Below are 25,298 nucleotides of genomic sequence, written 5' to 3' on the forward strand. Positions count from 1 at the left end.
AAAAAAAAAAAAAAACCTATACTAAAATTATAAGTGGACCTCAGGGAAGAAAATACAATTATTAAAAAATTTATATCATAAGTATGTCATGACCCTTTAAAAACTGACAGCCCTGATCGGGTCCTACATGAATTGGGAAAGACGAAAATATCCAAACATGTTTGTCAAGATTATGTTTAATAACATGACAAATCAGCAAGGGTTGTGCTGTAGTAAAGACATTTGTGAAGGGCACATTTATATTGCGCCCCTGTAGCCCCCGTTCTGTGCACGTCAGTGCTCCTTATACTGTTTCTGATTTCCATTTTTCATCTAATGTACAGTTTACAAGTCCACAAACAAGGTCATGACTAAATACATAATATCACACCCTTCCACTCTCACTGCTGACATCACAACCTACCTTACCAGGAGATGATGGACTGTCAGTGATCTGTACAGAGGGCATGGTGTTGTGGGCTGCTGTAGTGTACAGGCTGGTGGGGTGAACTTGGTGGGCTGTGAGCGGTTCAGGGGAAACTGCACTGTAGGCAGGGGGCACTGATGCCATCTGCCTCTGCAGCAACTGCAGAATCACATTTATATCAGCTGTCATCTTGGTCTCCAGTCTGGAAAGAGAGAAAGAGAGGTTGAAGGGAAAATCCAGACTTTGCATATATAGCTAGTTTCCTCCCTCTCTAAACATCCCTCTGTTCCCTAGTTGTCTGACCTGTTGAGCTGGGACTGCAGTCGTTCCAGGCGGGCCTGCAGTTGGCTGGGTCTGTCCTCAGTGCAGAGGCTGTGATGGTGGTAACAAGTCTGTACTGCAGAGGGCCGTCTCTGACTCTCTGAGTACTGACTGGCCCTGCGTTCGGGCAAATAGCCATATAACCCATACACATTGAGAGAAGCTGCTGTTGGGGTAAAGAATGTGTTGATAGATTATGAGTTAGGATGGATAAGTTAAAGCTGCAATAGAAGAAATTAATTGTAAAATGTGACAAATACACTCACTGAGCACTTTATTAGGAATACCTGTACACCTACTCATTCATGCAATTATCTAATCAGCCAATCCTGTGGCAGCAGTGCAATGCATAAAATCATGCAGATACAGGTCAGGAGCTTCCGTTAATATTCACATCAACCATCAGAATGGGGAAATCTCCTGGGATTTTCACGCACAACAGTCTCTAGAGTTTACTTAGAATGGTGCCAAAAACAAAAAACATCCATTGAGCGGCAGTTCTGCGGACGGAAACACCTTGTTGATGACAGAGGTCAACAGAGAATGGCCAGATTGGTTCGAGCTGACAGAAAGGCTACGGTAACTCAGATAATCACTCTGTACAATTGTAGAAAACAGAATAGCATCTCAGAATGCACAACACATCGAATCTTGAGGCGGATAGGCTACAACAGCAGAATACCATGTCGGGCACCTTATTAGGACCATAGTGTTCTAATAAAGTGCTCAGTGAGTGTATGTAGATGAAAAATAAACAGGGGCTGATTACCAGTTTGCATACTTCTAATAAATACAAAAGTAGCTACAGCAATGGTAAAGAACATATTTTGTAATTTCCTCAACATAATGTTGTTCCAAACCCATATGACTTTCTTTTTTCCATGGAACACAAAAAGAGATGTTATGCAGAATGTTAGCCTTAGTCACTGTTCATGTTAACTGTATGGAAAAAGATGCAGTGAAAGTGAATGGTAGCTGTCTTTCTGCTAAACGTGTTCCACGGAAGAAAGTCCCTTATTTGGACATTCTACAACATCATAAAATTGCTTCTTGATACTGCATCTAGGACTGATAGTATGTAAATTAATATTCAGCCCAGTTTTATTATAGTTTTGGATTTTTAATTTAGTTTTTATTCCTATTTTCTATTCAATTTGTCATTGCAGTTTAGTTTAGTTTTCGTTAGTTTTCACAGTTTGTCTGTTAGTTTTAGTTTAGTTTTAGTTTTCTCAGTGTTTTGTAGTTTCAGTTTAGTTCTTTTTTATCAGGTCGAGTCTCGAGCTCTGAGCCCTCCAGTATATGGACAGCAAAACAAATAATTAAATAAATAAGTTTACCTCTTCTATACAAGATTACATTAACATACGAACTACTGAATAAAGGGATAGTTCACCCAAAAATGAAACTTCTCATTTACTCACTCTCATGCCATCCCAGATGTGTTTGACTTTCCTTCTTCTGCAGAACACAAACACATTTTTAGAAGAATATCTTGGCTCTGTAGGGCCATACAATGCAAGTGAATGGTTGCCAGAACTTTGAAACTCCAAAAAGCACATAAATGCAGCATAAAAGTAGCCCATATGACTCCAGTGGTTTAATCCATGTGTTCAGAAGTGATATGATAGGGGTGGGTGAGAAACAGATCAATTTTTTGTACTGTAAATCTTAACTTCAGCAGTCTCCTTGGCAATCGTGATTTCAAGCTTGATTATATTTCCCAGTGCCATCTAGCACTCTGCGAACTCTACTAGTAAGTGTTATCAAGCTTGAAATCATGATTGTTCCCCTAGACTGCAATTGCAAGATGTAGAATGAAAAAGTAGTTACATTTTGGTCTGTTCTCACCCAAAACAGATTAGATCACTTCAGAAGACATGGATTAAACCACTAATGGATTACTTTTATGCTGCATTTGTGCTTTTTGGAGCTTCAAGGTTTTGGACTCTGTTGACTTGCATTGCATGGACCAACAGAGCTGAGATATTCTTCTAAAAATCTTCATTTGTGTTCTGCAGAAAAAAGAAAGTCATACACATCTGGGATGGCCTGAGGGTGAGTATATGATGAGGGAATTTTTTATTTTTGGGTGAACTATTCTTTTAACTTTTTGAGGTTTTAAATTGATTAAATTGAAAAAATAAATAAATAAATAAAAAAATAAAAAAATCTGAAATTTGGTCAAAAGAGGGTCTTCAAAGATTTTTCTTCATTTTTGCTTTTGACTAAGGTAGAAGACATCCTAAGCTTACTTCAAAGGTATAATGTCAGGTTATGAAGCGTTTGGATCATAACTGAAAGTGTCAAGAAATGTACAATTTCCAAAAGTGTCCCACTTTGCCCATATTCACCCGAGAATATCAAAAACGAAAACTAAAATGAATTCGAGATAATTTTATTTTATTTTAGTTAGTTTTGGAGTTATGAAAAAGTATTTTAGTTTAGTTTCAGTTTTTTTTTCAATAATTTTTTTAGTTTATTTATGATTTTAGTTCGTTTTTGTTTTAGTTTTCGTTAACTATAATAACACTGATTCAGCCAAAGTATTCACTCTTTCTGTTGGCACCTGTGTATGAATGTGCCCCTCGGTCCTGTGATCCTCCCATGCTGACAGCAGAAGGGGAGTATTCTTGCATCTCTATCCCTGGAGAGTATGTCTTCCCTCGGCCAGGTACCAGGGGCTTTAGGTCCCCCTCACTGGACAGGGAAGCAGCACTGGTATTACTGCATAACTCATCCCAATGTGAGAGTGGCATCGCCCCCTGATGGTTCCCGATGGGAGAACAGGTCTGGATTGGGTATGTGTCCATCCCATCTCGGTCCATCCCATCTGAGAGGGGTAAGAGCAGAGCAATGAGCTGTGCAGTTCTGCAGCAATGGCCATAAACTTAACTGTTTTAGCATTGGTCTGTAGTTTTCATGTAGCCTAAATGGAAAAATTACTAGATGGACACCCTTACCAGGTCGATTGCGCTGTAGGGGGTTCCTTCGGTGTCTGGGCCGACGGTACCCACAGTCTGAGTCCTCGCTTGGGGTTGGATGCATGATTCTGTCTGCCTGATACACACAAGCTTCAGTAACTCACATAATTACTCACACATATATAGAAACATGCATAAAGAATAGCTAATCAAATACACATCTCATTTAATAAGTGTGTGAGTTTGAGTGGCTTACATCTCTAAGGTTGAATGTGATCTCCAGGTTGCTCCAGAAGTTGTCTGAGAAATCAGGGTACATGTCCAACACCTCCAGCAGGTCATCTCTCAGGATCTTATGCAGGTCACAGTAAGTCAGAGCCCTCACGTCTGAACTTGATTTCCCTGGCCTGGCATACAGACTGATGGGCTCCCCAAAAATATCATTCTTACCTGCAGAGAGGAAGGAAAGGAAACACAGGGTTGGAATAAGTAATATAGACGAGAAAAAAATATCTCAGTTTGGTGTCAACGATAGGTCTCTTCATGTTGCTGATGGTATGCATTCAACATCCAAACAGTTTACCCACTAAGGGGCACTATAAAGCTGCATTTGGTGATGTCAGAAACACAGGTACCAGCTCAGACAAAAATATGCAAGAAAAAGGTGGTGGCAACCTTTAATTGCCATAGAACATAGAACATTTAAATGATATAGAATGGCTCTCAAACTTTAGAACACATACCACAAGGACGACTCTAGATATTTACACTATTAAAGGGAATGTTCAGCCAAAAACGTTCACCCTGGAAATTTTAGGGAGAATGTTAGCCTTAGTCACCATTCACTTTCATTGTATAAAAAAAGATGCAATGAAAGTAAATGGTAAATGAGCTGTCATTCAGCCAAACATTTCCTTTTGTGTTCCACAGAAGAGAGAAAATCATACTGTTTGATACAACACGAAGTTGATTAAATGATGAAAGAATTTTAATTTTTGAGTGAACTATCCCTTTAAAAAATACAAATATGCATTTTACATAAAAAATATTTGCAACAAATGTTTATACAACACAACATTTCTAAATGTTACTATTATGATGTGTTTTTTAGATGCTGCTCTCATTCGGTCCTCCCACAAAGGGCCTGTCAAGGGACTGAAGAGGGTCTTACAGCACCATAATGTATCTTAACTTTTTCTTCTGCAGAACAAAATCAAAGATTTTAGAAGAATATTTCAGCTCTGTAGGTCCATACAATGCAAGTGAATAGTGACCAGAACTTTCAAGCTCCAAAAATCACATAAAGGCAGCATACAAATATCCATATGACTCCACTGGTTTAATCCATATCTTCAGAAATGATATATGTGTGAGTGAGAAACAGATCAATATTTAAATCCTTTTTACTAAAAAATCTCCACTTTCACTTTCACATTCTGAAAGTGAAAGTGGAGAATTATAGTAAAAAAGGATTTAAATATTTATCCGTTTCTCACCCAGAGTGACTGCATCGCTTCAGAAGACATACATGTATATTGAACCACTGGATCACTTTTCTGCTGCCTTTATGTGATTTTTGGAGCTTGAAAAGTCTTATCACCAATCACTTGATTTGTATGGACCTACAGAGCTGAGATATTCTTCTAAAAATCTTTATTCGTTTTCAGCAGAAGAAAGACAGTCATACACATCTGGGATGGCATGAGGGTGAGTAAATGATGAGAGAATTTTCATTTTTGGGTGAACTAACCCTTCAACTACAGCAATACTGATATTTAAAATATGATATTCAGTTTGCTCAATGCTGGAAAAAAAGTTAAAAGGAAAATTGGTGGTGACTTGGTAGTACTTGGATGTTTTGATATGATCTAAAGTGGTTCTTGGCCTATAAATAACCACTGCTATAGAGCAACATGGTGAGAGCCTTGCTTTATATTGATCTGCATGGCACATTACAATAAAGAGCTGCAGCAACATATTATATAGCCTGTTAATAATCGATGAGAAAGAATCAATGAGATGTAGTAGCACATGATGGTGAGAACATCAAAGCAGAGGAAAAAGCAGTGAAACAGAAGAGAAGACACAGATGGAGATGTCAAAGTGGCAAAGATGTCAAAAACAACAAGGTTATAAAAATGCAATACAGAGAAGAATATATACTAGATCAATCAAAACTAGACACTGCCTCTCACACCTAATATGGCCATGACCACATCATCCCTGAGGATTTCTATAGAGCCTCGGGAGATAAAATACAGGGCAGTCAATACGTCTCCACTGTGCACCAGAGTGTCACCGGGTGGGGCATGGGCAGTCTTAAAACGCATGGCCAGAGCCCGCAGACATCCCTTGCTCGCCCCCCGGAATGCCTTGCAGTTCTGCAGCAGACTGCGGTTCAGATGCAGGCAGATATCAGCCTGTAGACACTCCGGAAAACCCTTCAACACCTGGAGTAGGAGAAGAAACGCAAAACTGAAAATTAGAGGCATACAGTTTTAACAAATACAAAAAAATACATAACAACAATAGACGTGTGTTGTGCTTTATTGTTACAGCTGTGAGAAAAAGTTTGTGAAAACTTTATTGGCAGTAATGTCAACCAAATGCTTTCTGTATAGCCTTGTGACTAGCACAGTGCTTAGGAGATATTTTAGCTCATTCTTTATGTTAATTGTTATTTAGTATGTATATTTTTGGGATGTCTTGCTTCAATTGCCTGTTCTGGATCACAGCACAGCATTTCAATGGGATTAGGTCAGGACTTATAAAAACAAAGCTATTCTAAAATATATATATACAGGTGCTGGTCATATAATTAGAATATCATCAAAAAGTTGATTTATTTCACTAATTCCATTCAAAAAGTGAAACTTGTATATTATATTCATTCATTACACACAGACTGATGTATTTCAAATGTTTATTTCTTTTAATTTTGATGATTATAACTGACAACTAAGGAAAATCCCAAATTCAGTATCTCAGAAAATTAGAATATTGTGAAAAGGTTCAATATTGAAGACACCTGGTGCCACACTCTAATCAGCTAATTAACTCAAAACACCTGCAAAGGCCTTTAAATGGTCTCTCAGTCTCGTTCTGTACCTACACAATCATGGGGAAGACTGCTGACTTGACAGTTGTCCAAAAGACGACCATTGACATGGTGCACAAGGAGGGCAAGACACAAAAGGTCATTGCAAAAGAGGCTGGCTGTTCACAGAGCTCTGTGTCCAAGCACATTAATAGAGAGGCGAAGGGAAGGAAAAGATGTGGTAGAAAAAAGTGTACAAGCAATAGGGATAACCGCACCTTGGAGAGGATTGTGAAACAAAACCCATTCAAAAATGTGGGGGAGAACCACTACGCACAGACGTATGCAAGACATGGATTTCAGCTGTCGCATTCCTTGTGTCAAGCCACTCTTGAACAACAGACAGCGTCTGAAGCGTCTCGCCTGGGCTAAAGACAAAAAGGACTGGACTGCTGCTGAGTGGTCCAAAGTTATGTTCTCTGATGAAAGTAAATTTGGCATTTCCTTTGGAAATCAGGGTCCCAGAGTCTGGAGGAAGAGAGGAGAGGCGCACAATCCACGTAGCTTGAGGTCCAGTGTAAAGTTTCCACAGTCAGTGATGGTTTGGGGTGCCATGTCATCTGCTGGTGTTGGTCCACTGTGTTTTCTGAGGTCCAAGGTCAACGTAGCCGTATACCAGGAAGTGTTAGAGCACTTCATGCTTCCTGCTGCTGACCAACTTTATGGAGATGCAGATTTCATTTTCCAACAGGACTTGGCACCTGCACACAGTGCCAAAGCAACCAGTATCTGGTTTAAGGACCATGGTATCCCTGTTCTTAATTGGCCAGCAAACTCGCCTGACCTTAACCCCATAGAAAATCTATGGGGTATTGTGAAGAGGAAGATGCGATATGCCAGACCCAACAATGCAGAAGAGCTGAAGGCCACTATCGGAGCAACCTGGGCTCTCATAACACCTGAGCAGTGCCACAGACTGATCGACTCCATGCCTCGCCGCATTGCTGCAGTAATTCAGGCAAAAGGAGCCCCAACTAAGTATTGAGTGCTGTACATGCTCATACTTTTCATGTTCATACTTTTCAGTTGGCCAAGATTTCTAAAAATCCTTTCTTTGTATTGGTCTTAAGTAATATTCGAATTTTCTGAGATACTGAATTTGGGATTTTCCTTAGTTGTCAGTTATAATCATCAAAATTAAAAGAAATAAACATTTGAAATATATCAGTCTGTGTGTAATGAATGAATATAATATACAAGTTTCACTTTTTGAATGGAATTAGTGAAATAAATCAACTTTTTGATGATATTCTAATTATATGACCAGCACCTGTATATGAATTTAAGAAAACAGGCATTTTCAAGTGTAAAAGAGATAATGCAAGATCCATATCTGTGACCCAATTCTTTGTCAGTTGGTTGAGGATTCTAGACTGGGTACTCTTACGGAAAAATAGTAACATTGTTGAAATTCTTCCATTTGTAAACAAAAGAACACCAGACCATTGTCAAATCAAAGCCTGAATTAAGGGAATATTCAGGGTTCAGTCCAATTTAAGCTCAATCGACAGCATGTGTGTCATAATGTTTTACTACAAAAAATTATTTCAAATCGTCCCTCCTTTTCTTTAAAAAAAGTAAAAATGGAGGTTACAGTGAGGCACTTACAATGGAAGTGAATGGGGGCACTTTCATTAATTCTTCTGTCAAAGCTCATGTATTATTTGAACTGTTAAGTTTTTTAATTAATTGTTTCTATGTTCATTTAGGGTTTATGATGTTAAGTCGTCATGGCAACGAAGTTGTAAACTTGGCTATAACATTACACACAAAAGGTTAGTAAGCGATTTTATCACACTAAAATCATATTAACACGCATATTGTCTTGTGGTTATAAATTTGAAACAGTAAGCACTTTAATGTTCGGACTGACCCCATTCACTACCATTGTAAGTGCCTCACTGTAACCCAGATTTGTGCTTTTTTTAAAGAAAAGGAGGGACAAGTCAGAATTCATTTTTGTGTTAATAATCATTATGTCACAAATGCTGTCGATTGAGATTAACTTGTATTGAACCCGGAATATTCCTATAATTGGAACACCTTATTCCAATTACCCTTTATCCAAGACATAATTCTAGGATCATATACTTTTGTCATAACTGACCTGGATTGCTTAAACTAAATTAAGCAATCCAGCAGTCTGTTATTGCTCTGTAACCACCGCAGTTACACGTGTCAGACCGCTCATCCAGGTCCTTGCGATCCATCACTCCTGCTTCTTTGATCACTGTGCGATCTCTTCAAGTATGGTAATAAAATATTTTCAACTCAAATCAATGTTTCATGTCCATTTATTTGTTTATTTGGCAAGTAGTCTTATAATAGCCTTGATAATTAGGAGGCAGATGCCCATTTTCACAAAATAAACACCAACAGAAAACTCAGATGCAAACCAAAGGTTGATTCTAGCTGTTCAGCGATTTATTTCCTTAAGTGTCATGTCCATTTATTTGTTTATCTGGCAAGTAGTCTTGTAATAGGCTGAATAATGAGGAGTCAGATGGTAATTTTCATAAAAAGAAACCACCAACAGAACTGAGACGCAAACCGGAGGTTGATTTCAGATGTTCAGTGATTTTTTTCTTCTCAAATTACATAATTTCATTGCAAATCAATATTTTATGTCTATGTACAGTTGCAATCGAAATTATTCAACCCCCCTGACCAGCAATACATTCTGGTGATGTGAATTAAAACACATCAACTAAAACCTCAGTAAACAGTTAAGTTTTAATACACATTTGAGTGATTTTGAGAACAAAGAGTTCAGTTTACCCAAATTTTAAAATAAAAAATTACTAATTCTCTCCACAAATGTCATGTCAAAAATATTCAACCCCCAAAGTCAATCATTTGTGGAGCATCCTTTATCCTTAATAACAGCAAATAAATGTCTCAGGTAAGTGTTCTCAGGCTTTGGACAACTCTCTATTAGAATTTTTACACATTTCTCATGAGCAAAATCTTCCAGCTCATTGACATTCTTTGGTTTCTGTACTGCCACTGCTTCCTTGAAATCCCAACAAAGGTTTGCAATGGGATTTTAATGATGGACTAAAAGGGCCATTTAAGGACATTCCACGACCTATCCCTGAACCAGATTTTGGACAACTTGGATATATCCTTGGTGTTATTGTCTTGCTGGAAAGTCCAGTGATCACGAGCTTCAATTTACACACTGAAGGCATCACATTTTTCATGCCAAAATGGCTTGATACCTGAAAGAATCCATGGTGTCAGTCACATAGTCAGGATAGCCGTTTCCTGCAGCCGCAAAACACCCCCATAACAGGACTGACTCACATCCATGCTTGACTGTGGGGATGGTGTCGTTCTTGTCATCACCTTGTCATCTTACTCCAGACGTACTGCTGACCCATGGGTCTAAAACTCATTTTCAGTTTAGTGTTATACGTCTATAAAACCTTCTTCCAGGACTTCACAGGTCTTTCCTACTTCTTTCCTATTACTCCTTGAATATTCAAGTCAACATTTCCCTTGGTAAAGTTTTGCTTTCTTCCACACCCCAAGGTTGCTGTTGTACCATATTTAAAAAATGTATGAATGGTGCTGCCAACTTTGTCTATTGGAAATTGAAGTGCCTTGGAAATGTACTTTTAGCCATGACCTTTCTTGTGTAATGAAATAATCTCCTCTATTAGCTTTTGAGACAGCTTATTTTTAATTGCATTTTTTGCATAGAAATACATTTTTGCTTACACGGTTGAATAATTTCGATTGCAACTGTATTTATTTATTTGCTTAGTAGCCATGTAATAAGCGGGATAATGTACTGTCATCCGGTTGTTATCACAAAATAAACCCCTTCAGGGAGATACAAGACCCCTCGCACCCTGTCAGGTTTATTGAGAGATAACAATTTGCTGACAGTACATTATCCCTTACATATTACAGTGAGCCTGTTTACATGCACACCAATATGCTGATAACTCCCAAAATCATCTTATTTAAAAAATCAGATAAAGCAAGAAATCTGTGTTTACATTAGATTTAAATTAATAAGATTATTTTCTGCTTTTGATGTCAAACCATGAAAAGGCATGCACACAATACTTGGGTACATTGAATAAGCCGGTAAGAATGCCAGTAAAGGTGTTTAAATGTGACGCGAAATCAGGTTAATGGGCAAAAATCTACCCGTGTTGATCGGTTTATTCTTAAGCCGTATATGATAAAGGAAAGCCATTTAATGCACTTAAATGACCATCCATTTTGTCAGTTTATTAAGCATAAACGGTGTTAGAATGTGCATATAAACACCCTCAATGTGAAATGTTTTGTGCTGTATGTAAACATTTGTTATTATTGTTGGTTGATTCGTAATTAAAAACATTAATCATGTAATCCATGAAAAATAACTGTAATCTGATTACACACATTTTAAAAAGTAATCTAATCTAGTTACATGTACTTGATTTTTTTGTAATCTGATTATGTAATCCTGATTATATGTAATCTGTTACTTCCCAACACAGATTATTTACTGTTTTTCTGACTATCACTTAGATGATCAATTCATGGTTTTGGAGCCATTCATACAGAAATCCACACCTTATATCGATACAGGTATTTTTGTGGTTCTTATTGTAATGTAGGCATATTTTGAACAGCATGTGAGTGCATTACTCACAGCATTCATGTCAATGCCATTAGTATAGGACCAGGCGTGCTGGAAGTATTCCTCCAGCCGCTGCCTGAGGCCTCCTGGGATCTGATGGAACCTGATGAACTCCTTCACTCGTAGCATCTGAGTGTGATAGCGAGCTGTGCCTGAATACAACCTCTGAATTATAGCAGACACATTGCCAAAGATACTGGCATACATCAGGGCTGGAAAGAAAGAATATCCAAGACTATTATCAGTCAAGACCGTGGTTGGAACCAAACAAATAATCAACAGTGAGTATACCGTATAGTTGACAATAATTTGTTCACATGAACATAATATTTTTTGGTTAAAATCTATATCTTAGGTCCTGTTACTGGTCCTGAGGTGTGAAAAATGAATAAAAAAAAATACAAATATACCATGTAGTCTCTCAATTAATATAAACTCATAAATGCTGGATGCATAAGAATGCGGTTAAAAATCATTTTATATGGACTACAGCATGTCACACCGCATGACATGTCAACTATGTTCATTACCTTAGTTTGGGTCTATTATGTAGAAAAAATTCAATGCACTCACAGCCAATGAGCATGACGCAAATGGAGAAAATCTTCTCAGGGTTGGTGTTGGGAGAGACGTTTCCGAATCCCACACTGGTCAAGCTACTGAAGGTAAAATACAGTGCAGTTACATATTTATCCTTGATGGAGGGGCCGGAGGAGAAATCACTGTCATTGTATTGCTTGCCGATCTGGTCGGCCAGGTTATCCAGCCAGCCGATCTTCATGCCCCCAATGCGGGCAGAGCTGGTGCGCTCCACGTTGCCAATGGCGTACCAAATGCATGCCAGCCAGTGGGCGATGAGTGCAAAGGTGCACATGAGGAGAAAAAGCACAGCTGCACCGTACTCAGAGTAGCGGTCCAGTTTCCTCGCCACTCGCACCAAACGCAGCAGCCGCGCGGTCTTCAGAAGGCCAATCAGAGTGGTGGTTTGAGGCTGGAGGAAGGAGTTTGAGAGGAAAGTGACCTGATTGAAAGGTGAAATATGTTTTCACAATCACACTTTAAATATATACACCGATCAGCCACAACATTAAAACCACCTGCCTAATATTGATAACTCAGATAACCACTCTGTACAATTGTGGTGAGAAGAATATCATCTCAGAATGTTATTCTGAGACGCATGTTGGCGCTGTTTTGGCGGCACGAGGGGGACCTACACAATAATAGGCAGGTGGTTTTAATGTTGTGGCTGATCAGTGTCTGCAGGACATCTGCAACTATGACCATATTATGTTTGGGTGACTTTGCTTTGTAAATATTAATCCTTTAGTGCAGAAAGTGATCCTCAAATTACTTAGCTTAGGGGCCAGTGAAAAAAAATGACCTGCCAAAAGTAATGATACTTCTTTTCTTTTTTTCTTTTTAAATGTGCCTTAACCAACAACCACAGTTATGAGTAAGACCAGCCTCATTTATTTCACCTCATGCATCAAAATAGCCGAAAACTAAAAGACATGATTATTGTCAAGTTCAAAGACTATTGTCATTTTCCAGAAAAAGTAGTTGAAGTGAAATTAAACATTTGAATCTTCATTCTTTTTAGTACAAGTTGGTAAGCATGTGCTTTGTTCCTGAAGGAAACTGCAGCATCACACATTTCTTTGCCTAATTGCATGTTGTGGATGTAGCCTTCTGTGACATGCTGAAGACCTTTTGGCAACTATATATAATTACTAATTATACATGCATAATTAATCCAGATGCAAGAAAAATATAGAGGTAAAAGGTAAATTTCTCAGTTTTTTCCATGTCAAATTATTGTTAGATATGATGCATTAATACAGATTTGATGCTGCCGGCTTTTGACTGAGAAGCAGAACTGTAATTAAAACAAATAATTATAATAATATGCATAAGATGGTGTTTAGTCCAAACATGCCCACGCAGTGTGTGTGTATGCATGTGAAAGAGATTTAGCAGATGTACAGTATATTTGAAATATTTAGGTGATATATTTAATAATAAGAATACATTTCTTAAAAAGACGTTATTTTATATAGGCTATTGTATGCTATGCTTGCTATCATTTCTGTGCTGAGAACGCCACCGAATGGGAAATTTCTTTTTTAATCTCTTATATTTGCTTATTTTTAGCTTGTTTTTCCAGACCAAGTCGCTTGTTTCTCTTGTGAGATCTGGCAACACTGCAACTGGTACATCACCCACCCTTAGCACGGAGTACTGTCATTTAAAAAAGAACATTATTAACCGTTCTTTTATTTATTTCTAACCAGAACCAGAACTGGAACAAAAAAATATAGTTTCTGTTTAGAACGAACCGAAATGAAAAACATTTAGTTTTTAGTCCCTGATTCAGAATAACGAACACAATCAACATTACCACACTGCAATCAGTATGCTAGCTGATACATTTACTTGTCTGACTGGTACTAAATTTAGAACATGTGCCCAATTTAACAAATTGTACATTCAGATTGTGTTTTAGGATATCGAGCTGTACAGTTGAAATATTAATGATTAAAGGTTCTGTAAGCGATTTTAGCCGTTCTGGAACTTCCACAAGACTGAGTCATTGAATTAGACACACCCCCTGAATATGACTCTAAGCCTGAATGTTCTGCTTCAACTACTACACTTTGAGAATGCACAAAATGATTGACAGGCAGAAAGCACATCAAAGTCTTCTGACTGGCTGATCAAAGAATGTGTCCGCAGCCTGCGGTCGCATTTTTGTTTGCTGTCTACACATTCTAGTACTGTCTCAGAGACGGTGAGATATCTCAGAACACTTATTTCAGTGATATCTTTCAGGGATAAGGAACATTTTCTGCATAAAAAGAATAAATAAAAAAGTAAAAAAAATCGCTAACAGCACCTTTAATATTCAGTCTGGTTACCACATCTCAGCCTTTCTCACCTCATCTGAACCTGATCTGAAAATGAGCAGGTCGAAAGGAATGGCAGCCACAATGTCTATGAGGAACCAGCCCTTGAAGTAGTGCTGAGCAATACGAGCTGGATTGCTCACCACCTCGTCGTTGTGATTGACATACGTGGTCCTGAAACTGATTAGGATGTCAATAATGAACATGATATCCACCACCAGGTCCACAACATTGAGGGGGTTGCAGGTGTAGCCGCAGGTGCGCCTTCTCTCGTCCTCCTGCTCGTTGAGGAGGAAGGCAGCCGAGTAGGGAGTGAAGACGGCTGTGTAGAGCACCAGGAGTAGGATGATCCAGTCCCATACTGCCTTGAAGGGGCTGTAGTGAAGGATGGTCCACTTGTGGATACGTGGAGCTTGGAGCTTGTATTCGGGAAGCACATCTGCCCCGAGTGACAGCACCTGGGAAGAGAATAAGAGAGAGAGGCAAAACAATAGGATCAGTGGTCAGAGGGTATTTTTTAACTGAAAAGCAACAGGTGTTAGTGGAATGCAGGCTTTAAATGAACTTTGTTTTCCAAATTATATGAGGTGATATCGGTCCTGTATAAAGAGACTAACAACTTCAAAAATACAAAGAAAATAATTTATTTTAAGGAATTTGTTGGAAATGACAATGTTTTAAACATACAGTGGGGTCCAAAGGTCTGAGACCATTAGTGAAAACACTTTTATTTGCATTGTTTAATATTTTAGAAAATGTAATTTAATATATTACTTTAATATTATGTAACGTAATATATTAATGTGATATATTACAAAATAAATAAATACTTTTTCCATTACCTTCATAATAATTTGAGTGAAGTTTAATTTAAAAATGAACATGAATTTTAGGACTTATTAGTATTTGGTATATCCCCCTTTTGTTTTAATTACAGCATTCACTCGAGCTGGCATGGACTCCACAAGTTTGTGCAAAATCTGATGATCCATGTTTAACCAGCATGATTTGATAATGTAGAAGCAAGAAAATCTGCCCTTTTTATATAAAGGATTTAACATGGTCAATGTCACACATTTTCTAATTTGATCAGTGACCGAGAAAAAGTTCAGGACTTTATTCATTTTATGTCAAAAAAAAAAAAAGAAAAAAAAATTTGTTTTACACTTTTCAAAATCCAAATAATTTCTGCTTATTTCCAGGTTTAAACTAGATTTGAAATTCCATATTTTCAATGTGGTCTCAGACACAGACTCCACTATATGCAAAGACCAGCAGGCATATCTTGTTTAAGCAGAAATATTGATTCAGTCCCAGAAACAAACACACATACAAGGTGCAGTCTGTGAGCGACACTAGAAAATGTCAGAGGATCCGTCTGCAGAACCCTTTAAAAAAATTAACACATACACACACACAGAGAGAGAGGTGTGAGAATGAACAGTAGACCATATCTCGATCAATGCCATTTTAAAATGCAAACAAATCACTCAATGCTTTGTAATGTATTGATGTATGCACTTGAAATTCTGAGTATGATCTTTAGACACTCTGTAAAGAAATGTACAGTATTCAACTACCATGCTGTGCTCTTTAAGCCTCATCTTCCTCTTAACATGTACCATTATTCAAAAAAAAGGGCAGCAGCCATGTCCTACAGACCAGATCAAATTTTAAAGGGCACAGCCTGAAGACATTCATCACAAGTGGTCTGTTTCTGAGTTGAGTATATGGCTAAACAACCACACTGCTTGAAATGGTCTCGCTTTGGAGTAAGACGTGACTAAGACAAAATATATATATATATTTTTCGCTGCATAAAAATAACAAACAAACAAAAAAAAACAATATAGAATTACAAAAACAGACAAAATATTTTTCCTAATTTTATTATTTAGAGCTAAAGTGTGTATTTTCTGTGTCACTAATGTCAGTAACAGGATTCCTGAACAATTGCACTGTCTGCCATTGGTCAAACAAATAGTTTTTACAGCCACAGAGTTCAGATTTTTCTGGGAAATCAAGCTGTAACCTACTTATAGTTGTTATTGCATATTACTAAGCTGGGATAAGAGAACGTATTTAACTCAGAAAAATTATGCTCTTCAGCTTTAAATATTCAATTTCAAGCCCAAACATTATTCAGCTTCCCTGACATTGTGCATTTATGTTGCAAAGGGTGGTTGGGTTGATGATAGAGCTTTCAGAATTAACGTGTAAACACATGCGATTAATTAAAAGAGCTTAGCAGGTAATGTTTTCTTAATCGCGATAAACACATTTATTTTTAATACAGCATAAACCAGCATAAACACTATATACAGCATATTACACTGATTCACACTTCACAACACATACACAACAGCGCCTCCATGTCAGTGATAAAATGATAGAAAAAGGAGCTCTTAAGGCTATTTGCTGAACAAAACAAGCCGAGATGGGACTTGTGATAGAAATCAAGTATTTTTCAGCCCATGTAAGGCACATTTTAATTACCACAGAAGCACGTCAAGTATTAACTATCACTAAAATGCAGAATGAGATGTTTTTGTCTACAAGCACTTTTCATGTGGAGTTCAAAGCTGCACTTGACGCTATCGTTGACGCCCTGATGCAAATCATGAACACGGCTTCACAATTGCTGAAACAAAGCAGATAGCCACAGTCTGCCAGCAGATGATATTGTGGAGGATGAGAGATTTACTTCCCATTGCAATGAAAGTGCAACCTATGGGGGGGGACTAGTTCTTACAATTAGACAAACTCCAAGTTAGACTTTGGGAAACATTTAATTTTACGTGAATTGTTGCTATTTTAGTGCATTTCTCTCTTTATACTGTCAAAGGTTTTGGTTGGAAAAGGTTAATAAAGCATTATATTGTTACATATTGTTTTGTTTTCTTTCCAAAGATTGAAATAAATGCATTTTGACAGGAAAAGAAGTACATATAGTGTCAAATTTACAATTAATCGCAATTAGCTACAAAACAAATCTGCGATTAATCACAATTAAAAAAATGATCAACTGACAGCACTAGTTGATGATAAACACTACCTTCTGAAACAACTCATCAGATAACAGCTGTGTACAAGTACAACAGAACAGACTTGAGCTTCCCATTAGCATCTCTATCTCTGATGCTGATCAATCACTGACTGTTTGTAGGCTAGAGGGAGAAGACAATGCTAAGAAAAAAGAAAGAAAGAAAGAAAGAAAGAAAAATAACTGGCCACATTTTTTTCTAAAATGTGTTTTACTCTATTTTAACTTCTTGTTTTCAGGACTGTTGTACTGATCTGTACTGATATTCAGTGCAACCTCACTCTTGCTCATGTGATATTGCTTAGTAAATAAAGTATTCCTATATACAATGCTGCAGAATATCACTTCTTTAATACACCATTAGCAAGCACTGATTACTGCTGGCACAGAGGACCATGGCAACCACTGGCTGCTATGGAAACTAAAAGTTGATTGGTGAACATCAATAATGTAGAAAGGTTGGTCAACTGAAAAGATTTTTGTTAGAAAATAATTTAAAAATCCCATTAAATGACAATTATAGTTACTAGTTACCATGGAATTTACTGATACTTTCAAATATTGATAGCAAAATCTCAAAACTTAGTACTGTATACAAAGTTTTTTGTTTTCCCTGATAAACTATTATACACATTGCATTATTTTCCCTTTTCTTTCAAAAGAATTTTGTAACATCAAGAAAACGCATCCTTCTGCAGTTTCATTGTCAAGGAAGTCGAGTGATGTGATAAGGCATATCTTGTGCTTATTTTTAAATTCTTTTAAATGTAGCAGTGCTATTAAGCTGAATGTTCTTTTGCAATGAATTACGTTTGTTTAAATAGACCAATGGCTTTGAATAAGAGGTTTAAATGTAATTTGCCTGTCACCACCTACCAACCATTCAAGCTAAACCACGGAAAATGTATTATGATAAATGTTGGCATATCACAAGCCATGAAGTGGGAAACTCTGTATAGAGAAAACTCTCCCAAGTACCTCAGTAAGATCTTTGAAAACATACACATTCATAAAACCCTAGTGCAACATTTCTGAACTTATGTGCATCCTTCATAAACTGCAGTGTCCAGTCTGTGGGCTCAGACAGTGTGAGTGTTTTTAGTCTGTACTGACCGGAATGACGATGAGAGCCTCCATGTCCAGATTCTCTAAGGCATCATGCTGTTGCCCCCAACATCCACAGCAAAAGTGTGTCTTCAGAAAGCCCAAAAGATCCCCCATTTTACCTCAAAACAGACACCTCCTCACCCAAGACATACATGAACTAACCTTTACACCAAACACCACAGCTCTACCAGAAAGCAAGCAAGCAAGCAAGAAAGAAAGCAAGCGAGCGAACGAGCAAGAAAGAAAGAAAGAAAAAACTAATAAACAAGTAAATAAGGCAGTACTAGATAAATGATGCCAGCTTTTTGAATCCCAGGGAACAAATGCTGGATTGCTGAACAAAATAGGCTTCACTGCCTTAATGCGGCACTTTGAAGAAAAAATCGACAGGGAAGGGAGTGGTGAGGGAGGGTTTGGAACATTTTCATCAGGTCAAACCAAATGAGGCCTAAAAAGGCTAAAAGACCAATAGAACACATGTCTCTCATAAAGATTAGCTGACAAAATAAAATAGTTAAATGCAATTGCTATTTCTACTTGATGTAACCCTTAAAATGAGTTTAGTTGGTGTAACCTAATATATTCATGTTTTAATATTTCTGACTTAATGTTAGCACTTGAAGCATATTTTTTAGGTTACCACTTTTTCAGTGTACAGCATCAGACAATATAGCTGACAGTGTTCTATTTTGTTAACCCAGTAACTAACACCTGAAAAAAAAAAAAAAAGAAAGAAAATTATAGTAAGCTAATTTATTATATGTTTCCTTTCACTATGAAAATGCATCATTGTTCTTGCACAATATCTACTGTACAAATTAACTATGGTATGAAATACTAATTTTACTATAATAAATACTATTTTATTTGCATAAAAATAAAATGATTAGCTCACTCCTTTTTTATTTAGTATAGATCTATACACTGTAAAAATGTCTGTAATTTTAATGGTAAAAGACTGTAAAAATGCTACAGAAAAAAAACTTTAATTGATTAATGAATAATAACTGTAAAATATACAGTAAAATGTTTTAATATATTTTAAAAGACAATACAGAACTTTTTACAATAAAATGTTGTAAAAATTAAATTTTTTATTTGTAAAAAGTATGATTTTCCTGTATAATTAATGGTAAAAATGTACATTGTTTAACAAGAGAGTACATGTACTTTTTACAGTAAATTATTGTTAAAATTACAGTAAAAAAACAATAATTGGGCATTCCCACAATTCCCTGCATTACCCATCATATTTCATTATATTATCTTATTTTTAATATCAGTTATGTACATTGGGGTGTTCTGTTTTATATTGTAATGTAGTTTAGTTAATGTTTATTGCATTATTTAAATTTCACTTGTGTTACCCTGATGGTGTTTAGTGTTTGTGTGAGTGACACTGAGCACTGTCTCTACATGTTTATTGGTCATTGCTCCTGGAAGAGCCACTATTGGTGAACTTCATGTCATCATGTGCTCTTCTGTAATTTTTAAGGTGATTAACAATACCTTATAAAGTAAAAAGCAGATTTTTTGGAAGCAGAAGCAGTGTGTCAGAGTGTGTCAGAAGCAGCACGTGAGCTGCACTGCAGCGGGAGTTTCGTGTCGAGTCTATTTTGCAGCGCGGCACACGCTGAATTAAAGTGACACTGCACTGTTGATGGACATCGTGAAGAGGTGCTGATACAAAAAAGTAGATATTGCACAGAATAAGCCTATATTTTTAGTCTAGTGTGTTTTCATTTTAATTACAGCGCATAGGAAAACCAAATAATAATAATAAATAATAATAATAATAATAATACTACAACACAAATTTTACAAAAACTTTTTTTATTATTTTAAATATATATATATAAAAACAGACATATGTTTTTATCATTTCAAACTACAAGTCATAGACTTAAACAAACAAAATAAAACTGCCCATTTTTATACTATTACATTGAGAACAGGTCTAAAGGGTTAAAAGCAATACCCATATACAGCTGAGTGTTGCCAAATGTAAACAAATGCACACGACAGCACGTGTAGTCGGTAAATTCAGAACTTACCTCAGTCTTATACTGAAAGACACTTGTATTAAAGTGCTCTATTGCCTTCAATTTGTTATAAGGATTAATTAACAAAAGAAAAAACATGGGATGCTGTACCTGGCTGTTGGTGAAGATGGTGAGTTAACATATTGCAAGTGCATCCTTTTTGTGAAGAAAATATTCAACATTTAAACGTTTTGGCTGGTGTTTGAACAAAGAGATATTGCTATTCAGTGGTTGTGCATAATTACTTTTTTCTGACTATATTATTAAGCTATATTATTAAGAGTGAAAATCGTCTTCTGTTGTGAAAAACAACATTCAGGCTCATCATCCTCCCCTTCCACTTAATAATGATCTTTAAAAATGAGCAGAGCTTATTGTGTTGGCTGTCACTACATTAAATAATTCTACAAGACTGCATTAGATAACACCAGCATAATGTAAATAAGATTTCATGACGATCAAGCTAGTAACACTTATCAATAGGTCATGCCTGATAAAAAATTATATCTTTATTTTCTGTATAGAGCACAGCAGTTTCTGCAGCAGAAACGCTGCTGGTGTAAAATCACACGTGTTGTTTGCTGCAAAATTGTCTTGACACACTGCTTCGGTTCGGCAGGTGTAACTCAATGTCAGTAGCAGCAAATGTGAATCTTGTGAGAATTTTGCAGAACAACATGTAATTGCACTATACAAACATTGTTTTCTATGTATTCTATGTACCTAATATAAAGTAGGACCACCTTATTTACTACAGTAACAACAGTAAAACAGTGGTAGGCTTGTAGTGGAAGGCATCTTTTACTCGATAGGGCCCTATTTTAAGAGCGCAAGCGCTAAGTGCAGCACAATGCCTTAACTCATAAGTGCAAAGTCACTGGGCATGGCCATGAAGTATTGGTATTTTCGTGCAAGCGTGCGCTAATTGTAGGCGCAAGTGGGTTTGGCGAATTCGCACGTTCAAGGCGCAAATCGGGTCAATGGAGGTTCTTCTCCAGCACCTACTCTGTCCTATTATACAGTATATTCCCTGTCGAGCACCAGCGATATCAACAAAAACAGTACATTCATAAGAAGTTGGTAGTGTAAATGGACTGTATGCAAGAATTAGAAGAACAAAAATATGGATTTACATTATTTTTGTGCGTCCTTGTTAAATTTTATACCCATGGAAAATGTGGTTCAGGATATGGATGTAGGCTCCGTTAAATTACAGAGAATGTAAGTATTATTAATCATTTTCATCTACTGACAAACAAATCATGGCTAGTATTAACAGTGATCGTATTGGAACGCACTTCACTTCTACCAATCGAAATTAAATTCATTTACTGAAACATGAAATAATTAAACCAAAAATATTTCTAAAATCAAAGTACACTTCAAACGAAACGAAAATATAATCAAAATAATGAACATTTTACTCTCTCCTTCTTCCACTGGCCCCTTTTACAGTGACTTAAAAATACAAATAATAATAATTGAAAAAATAAACCATGACCTCTAGAAAATGTAACACAGATCTCAACAAACAGCTTCAACAGCAATCATCAAGGACATAATTTGATGTTCTGACATGAACTTTATTATCACCTGCTGGTGAAATCTCCAAACTGCAAATGCAGGAACTGAATTTGGTTTTGAAATGTCTTAGCGCAATGACCAAATTCTTAGAGCAAATTGCGCTTTGCGCCACTTCATTTACATACAATAAACCCTCAATTTGCACTCCTACACCCACAGTATCGCAAACATTCCCACTCACGCCCATTTGTGCTGGCATGAAAATTGTGCTTAGAAGTAGTGCTCTCACGAAAATTGGATAAGACGTTGCGGACTGTCGTTGCACGTTGCACACTCACAAAAATAGAGCCCTGTATCTTCCTCATTCTCTCTCTTTCTTTATCTACCTCAATTTCTCTATCTGTTATTTGTGTCAAGAGCCCATTTTATACCACATGCAAAGAAGCCCATAGTAAATAGTTTTCAAAAGAAAATGTACTACTTCACTATGAGTGTCAATGGCATCACCTGATCTGCAAATGAGAAACCTTTTCATATTAATTTGCATTGAACAAAATTACACAGAAACTATTAACAAATATCTTGTTGCTTTGATTTGCATGTCTAACCCAATGCACTGTATGAACCTGGAAAGAATTTCAAGTTATGCTCTAGCTCTTACAAATATTATACATATACAGTATAATATACAGATTACCGCACTTCAGGTCTCACACTCTCACATAAGGTATTTACAACAAAAAGATAAATAAAGATACATCTAACACAGCTGTAACAAATGCTATTTAATATCTGAAAATAACTTTTTACAATACATAAATACTGCAAATCGGTTTTAAATTACTGTTAAAACAAGTATTGGAGTGTAACAGTGAGACCTTTATCTATTTTATATTTTTTTCCGGTTAGTATTCTTTAGAACTTTCCACAGACGGAGACACAGACAGATCTCTGGACTGAGACGGAATCTCAGGAAGTTGCCCAGAAAGATGCCCAGAATTCTTGGGTTAGCCTATCTTTCAAGACAATTGGAGCAAATCACAGTCTGCAGTGAACTGACTCAGACCATCACATACTATCCCTGCTGAAAAGACCAGCTTCACCAGCAAGGTTTTGATGGTGATAAGCATGGTTATGCTGGTCCACCAGCTAGACCAGCACCAAACCAGCACTAACCGGCATAACCCAACCTATACCAGCATTGGAATTGCATGCTGGTTAAGCTGGTCTTTTCAGCAGGGACAGAGGATGTATCTGGTATGGATAAGTACTAAAACAAAGCAGAACTAGCCTATATTTAACTGTTTGTTGTGTTGTATCATTTGTCAGCACCAAACAATTTGACAAAAAATATGAAAGATTTCCCAAACATGCATCACATCTTTCATAAGCCCCCATAGTCTCAGTAGGACAAACAGGTCCAATTGGTCCCAGGTCATGTATAGGCATAATAACTGCCATTAAAATTAATAGGAATTCTTTGGCTTAAATTAACAGAGCAAATGATAGAAGCGCCACAAAACCAGTGTTTCTATACTTTCAGAGGAAATCAAACCTACAAATGGCTTACTTATAGTTTTCTTGGCGCATTAACCTGGGATAGGAGAAACAATTTTAGCCATAATTTTTCACACTTCCTTTAAAAAGCCTCTCCACCATTAGGTGTAAAGAATGTCTCAGATCTGTTTTGGGAGTCTTACCTGATATAACGCACACACACACACACACACGCATGCAGTATAATTTTATATGGCATAATAATAAGAAGGCAGTGGCCCTGAAAAGAAGATACAAATAGCTCATTCTGTACAAAAGTGATACAGATTACAGATTACAGCACCAATATTCAGTGAGTGGTAAAAAGGGCCACAATGCATTTACAAAAATATAACATATTTCTATCCTTAATCTAAAATTGAATTTAAAAAAAAGTTTGAAACTCTAAATCAACATATAATATGCTCACTTTTAATACAACGTAAGAACTGGACATGAATCATCAAATTCAAGCAGAGATTACATATATTTTTACGTGACTGTATCAAAATGTCCTCATCAAGTGGAGTCCCGACCTTTTCCACAGTTCTCTTTTATCAGTCTGCACGTCTATGAATACACACAAACACACTGTAAGAGTGCACATTCAAAACCATGTGCTGGGGAGCTCCTTATGTCCACACACAGAAGGCACTCACATGCACACACACGAATTCACTGGAGCGAGATATCTGTGCTTATTGATATAATCTAACACTCATTCATTATGATGGAACTAGGCAAATCCATTCTCACCATCTGCACGCTGACCACAGCCACGAACTCAGTGACACACATACACACACACACACACACACACACACACACACAAAGATACACAAATGTCAAACATGTACAGTGCAAAAACTTTAGCAGTAACTTTATCTCGTGCAACTAAGGCCATTGTAACATTTCCATTACATGTGTTCCATGGTACTGTGTGTTCTTTGCACTAACAAAAATACTTTCCTCCATGCTCTGACAAAGCAGCTTTTAACACGCTACACTCCGCTTAAACATGCAAAACAAAAACATGATGAATGGCAGTAATAAATGCAAAATAAATGGTGTTCACATGCTTTAAAACAAACAAAACAAAAACAAGGCGAATGGCCATAAGGAAAAAATAAAATAAAGAAAAAATAACCTAAAGCAATATAAAAGGCATGTGTCCATATGCTACTAAAACAAACAAACAAACAAAAAATGGTGAATACCAATAAAAAACAAAACAAAAGCAACATAAAAGAATGCATCCTTGCTACTATAACAAATAAATAAATGGTGAATAGCAATAAGGAAAAACTACAAATAAAGAAAAACAAACAAAAGCCAAATAAAGGGCTGTTTCCACAAGCTACTACAACAAGCAAAGAAAAACAGTGAATGGCATCAAGACCAAACAAAAAAGTAAAAACAAACAGAAACCAAAACAAAAGGGATGTGTCCACAGGCAAAAAGCACATCACAAAAGAATTATCAGTTGTTCCAGACAGCATATGTCTCATAAGTCACAATAGAGACTGACACCAAAACAACACCATTAACAATGACCTATGTGTGTGGCATCAACTGCCAGTCAAATCCATCAAGGTCCTGACCTATTTCTTTTCCAACCAGGTGTGGGAAGGGGTAAAATCAGGGACAGTGATAGCGAAACACAAAGCAGCAAAGTTGTGAAAAGAATGAATGGATACGGAGGAGATAAATAAAGGGCAAGGCAAGAATTTGCACTTACCGGCTTAAGTTTCTC

At 36.8% G+C, this 25,298-nt stretch overlaps 1 protein-coding gene across 4 annotated transcripts in view; it reads right to left on the reverse strand.

The window, feature by feature from the left end:
- LOC127451343 (potassium voltage-gated channel subfamily H member 6-like) overlaps positions 1 to 25,298 on the reverse strand; it is a 54,381-nt gene that overhangs the window by 6,477 nt on the left and 22,606 nt on the right. For 2 of the 4 annotated variants that reach the window (XM_051715956.1, XM_051715953.1), the window contains 9 exons: positions 14,326 to 14,751; positions 11,961 to 12,378; positions 11,400 to 11,599; positions 5,846 to 6,098; positions 3,905 to 4,098; positions 3,688 to 3,784; positions 3,294 to 3,557; positions 710 to 893; positions 404 to 608 (listed from right to left, as the gene is read on the reverse strand). In XM_051715956.1, coding sequence (XP_051571916.1) covers positions 404 to 608; positions 710 to 893; positions 3,294 to 3,557; positions 3,688 to 3,784; positions 3,905 to 4,098; positions 5,846 to 6,098; positions 11,400 to 11,599; positions 11,961 to 12,378; positions 14,326 to 14,751 — 2,241 coding nt within the window. The remainder of the gene's footprint in view (positions 1 to 403; positions 609 to 709; positions 894 to 3,293; positions 3,558 to 3,687; positions 3,785 to 3,904; positions 4,099 to 5,845; positions 6,099 to 11,399; positions 11,600 to 11,960; positions 12,379 to 14,325; positions 14,752 to 25,298) is intronic. The other 2 variants (XM_051715955.1, XM_051715957.1) reach the window with 2 other exon arrangements.

Source organism: Myxocyprinus asiaticus, chromosome 14, assembly GCF_019703515.2.
Source record: "Myxocyprinus asiaticus isolate MX2 ecotype Aquarium Trade chromosome 14, UBuf_Myxa_2, whole genome shotgun sequence".
Lineage (NCBI taxonomy): Eukaryota > Metazoa > Chordata > Actinopteri > Cypriniformes > Catostomidae > Myxocyprinus > Myxocyprinus asiaticus.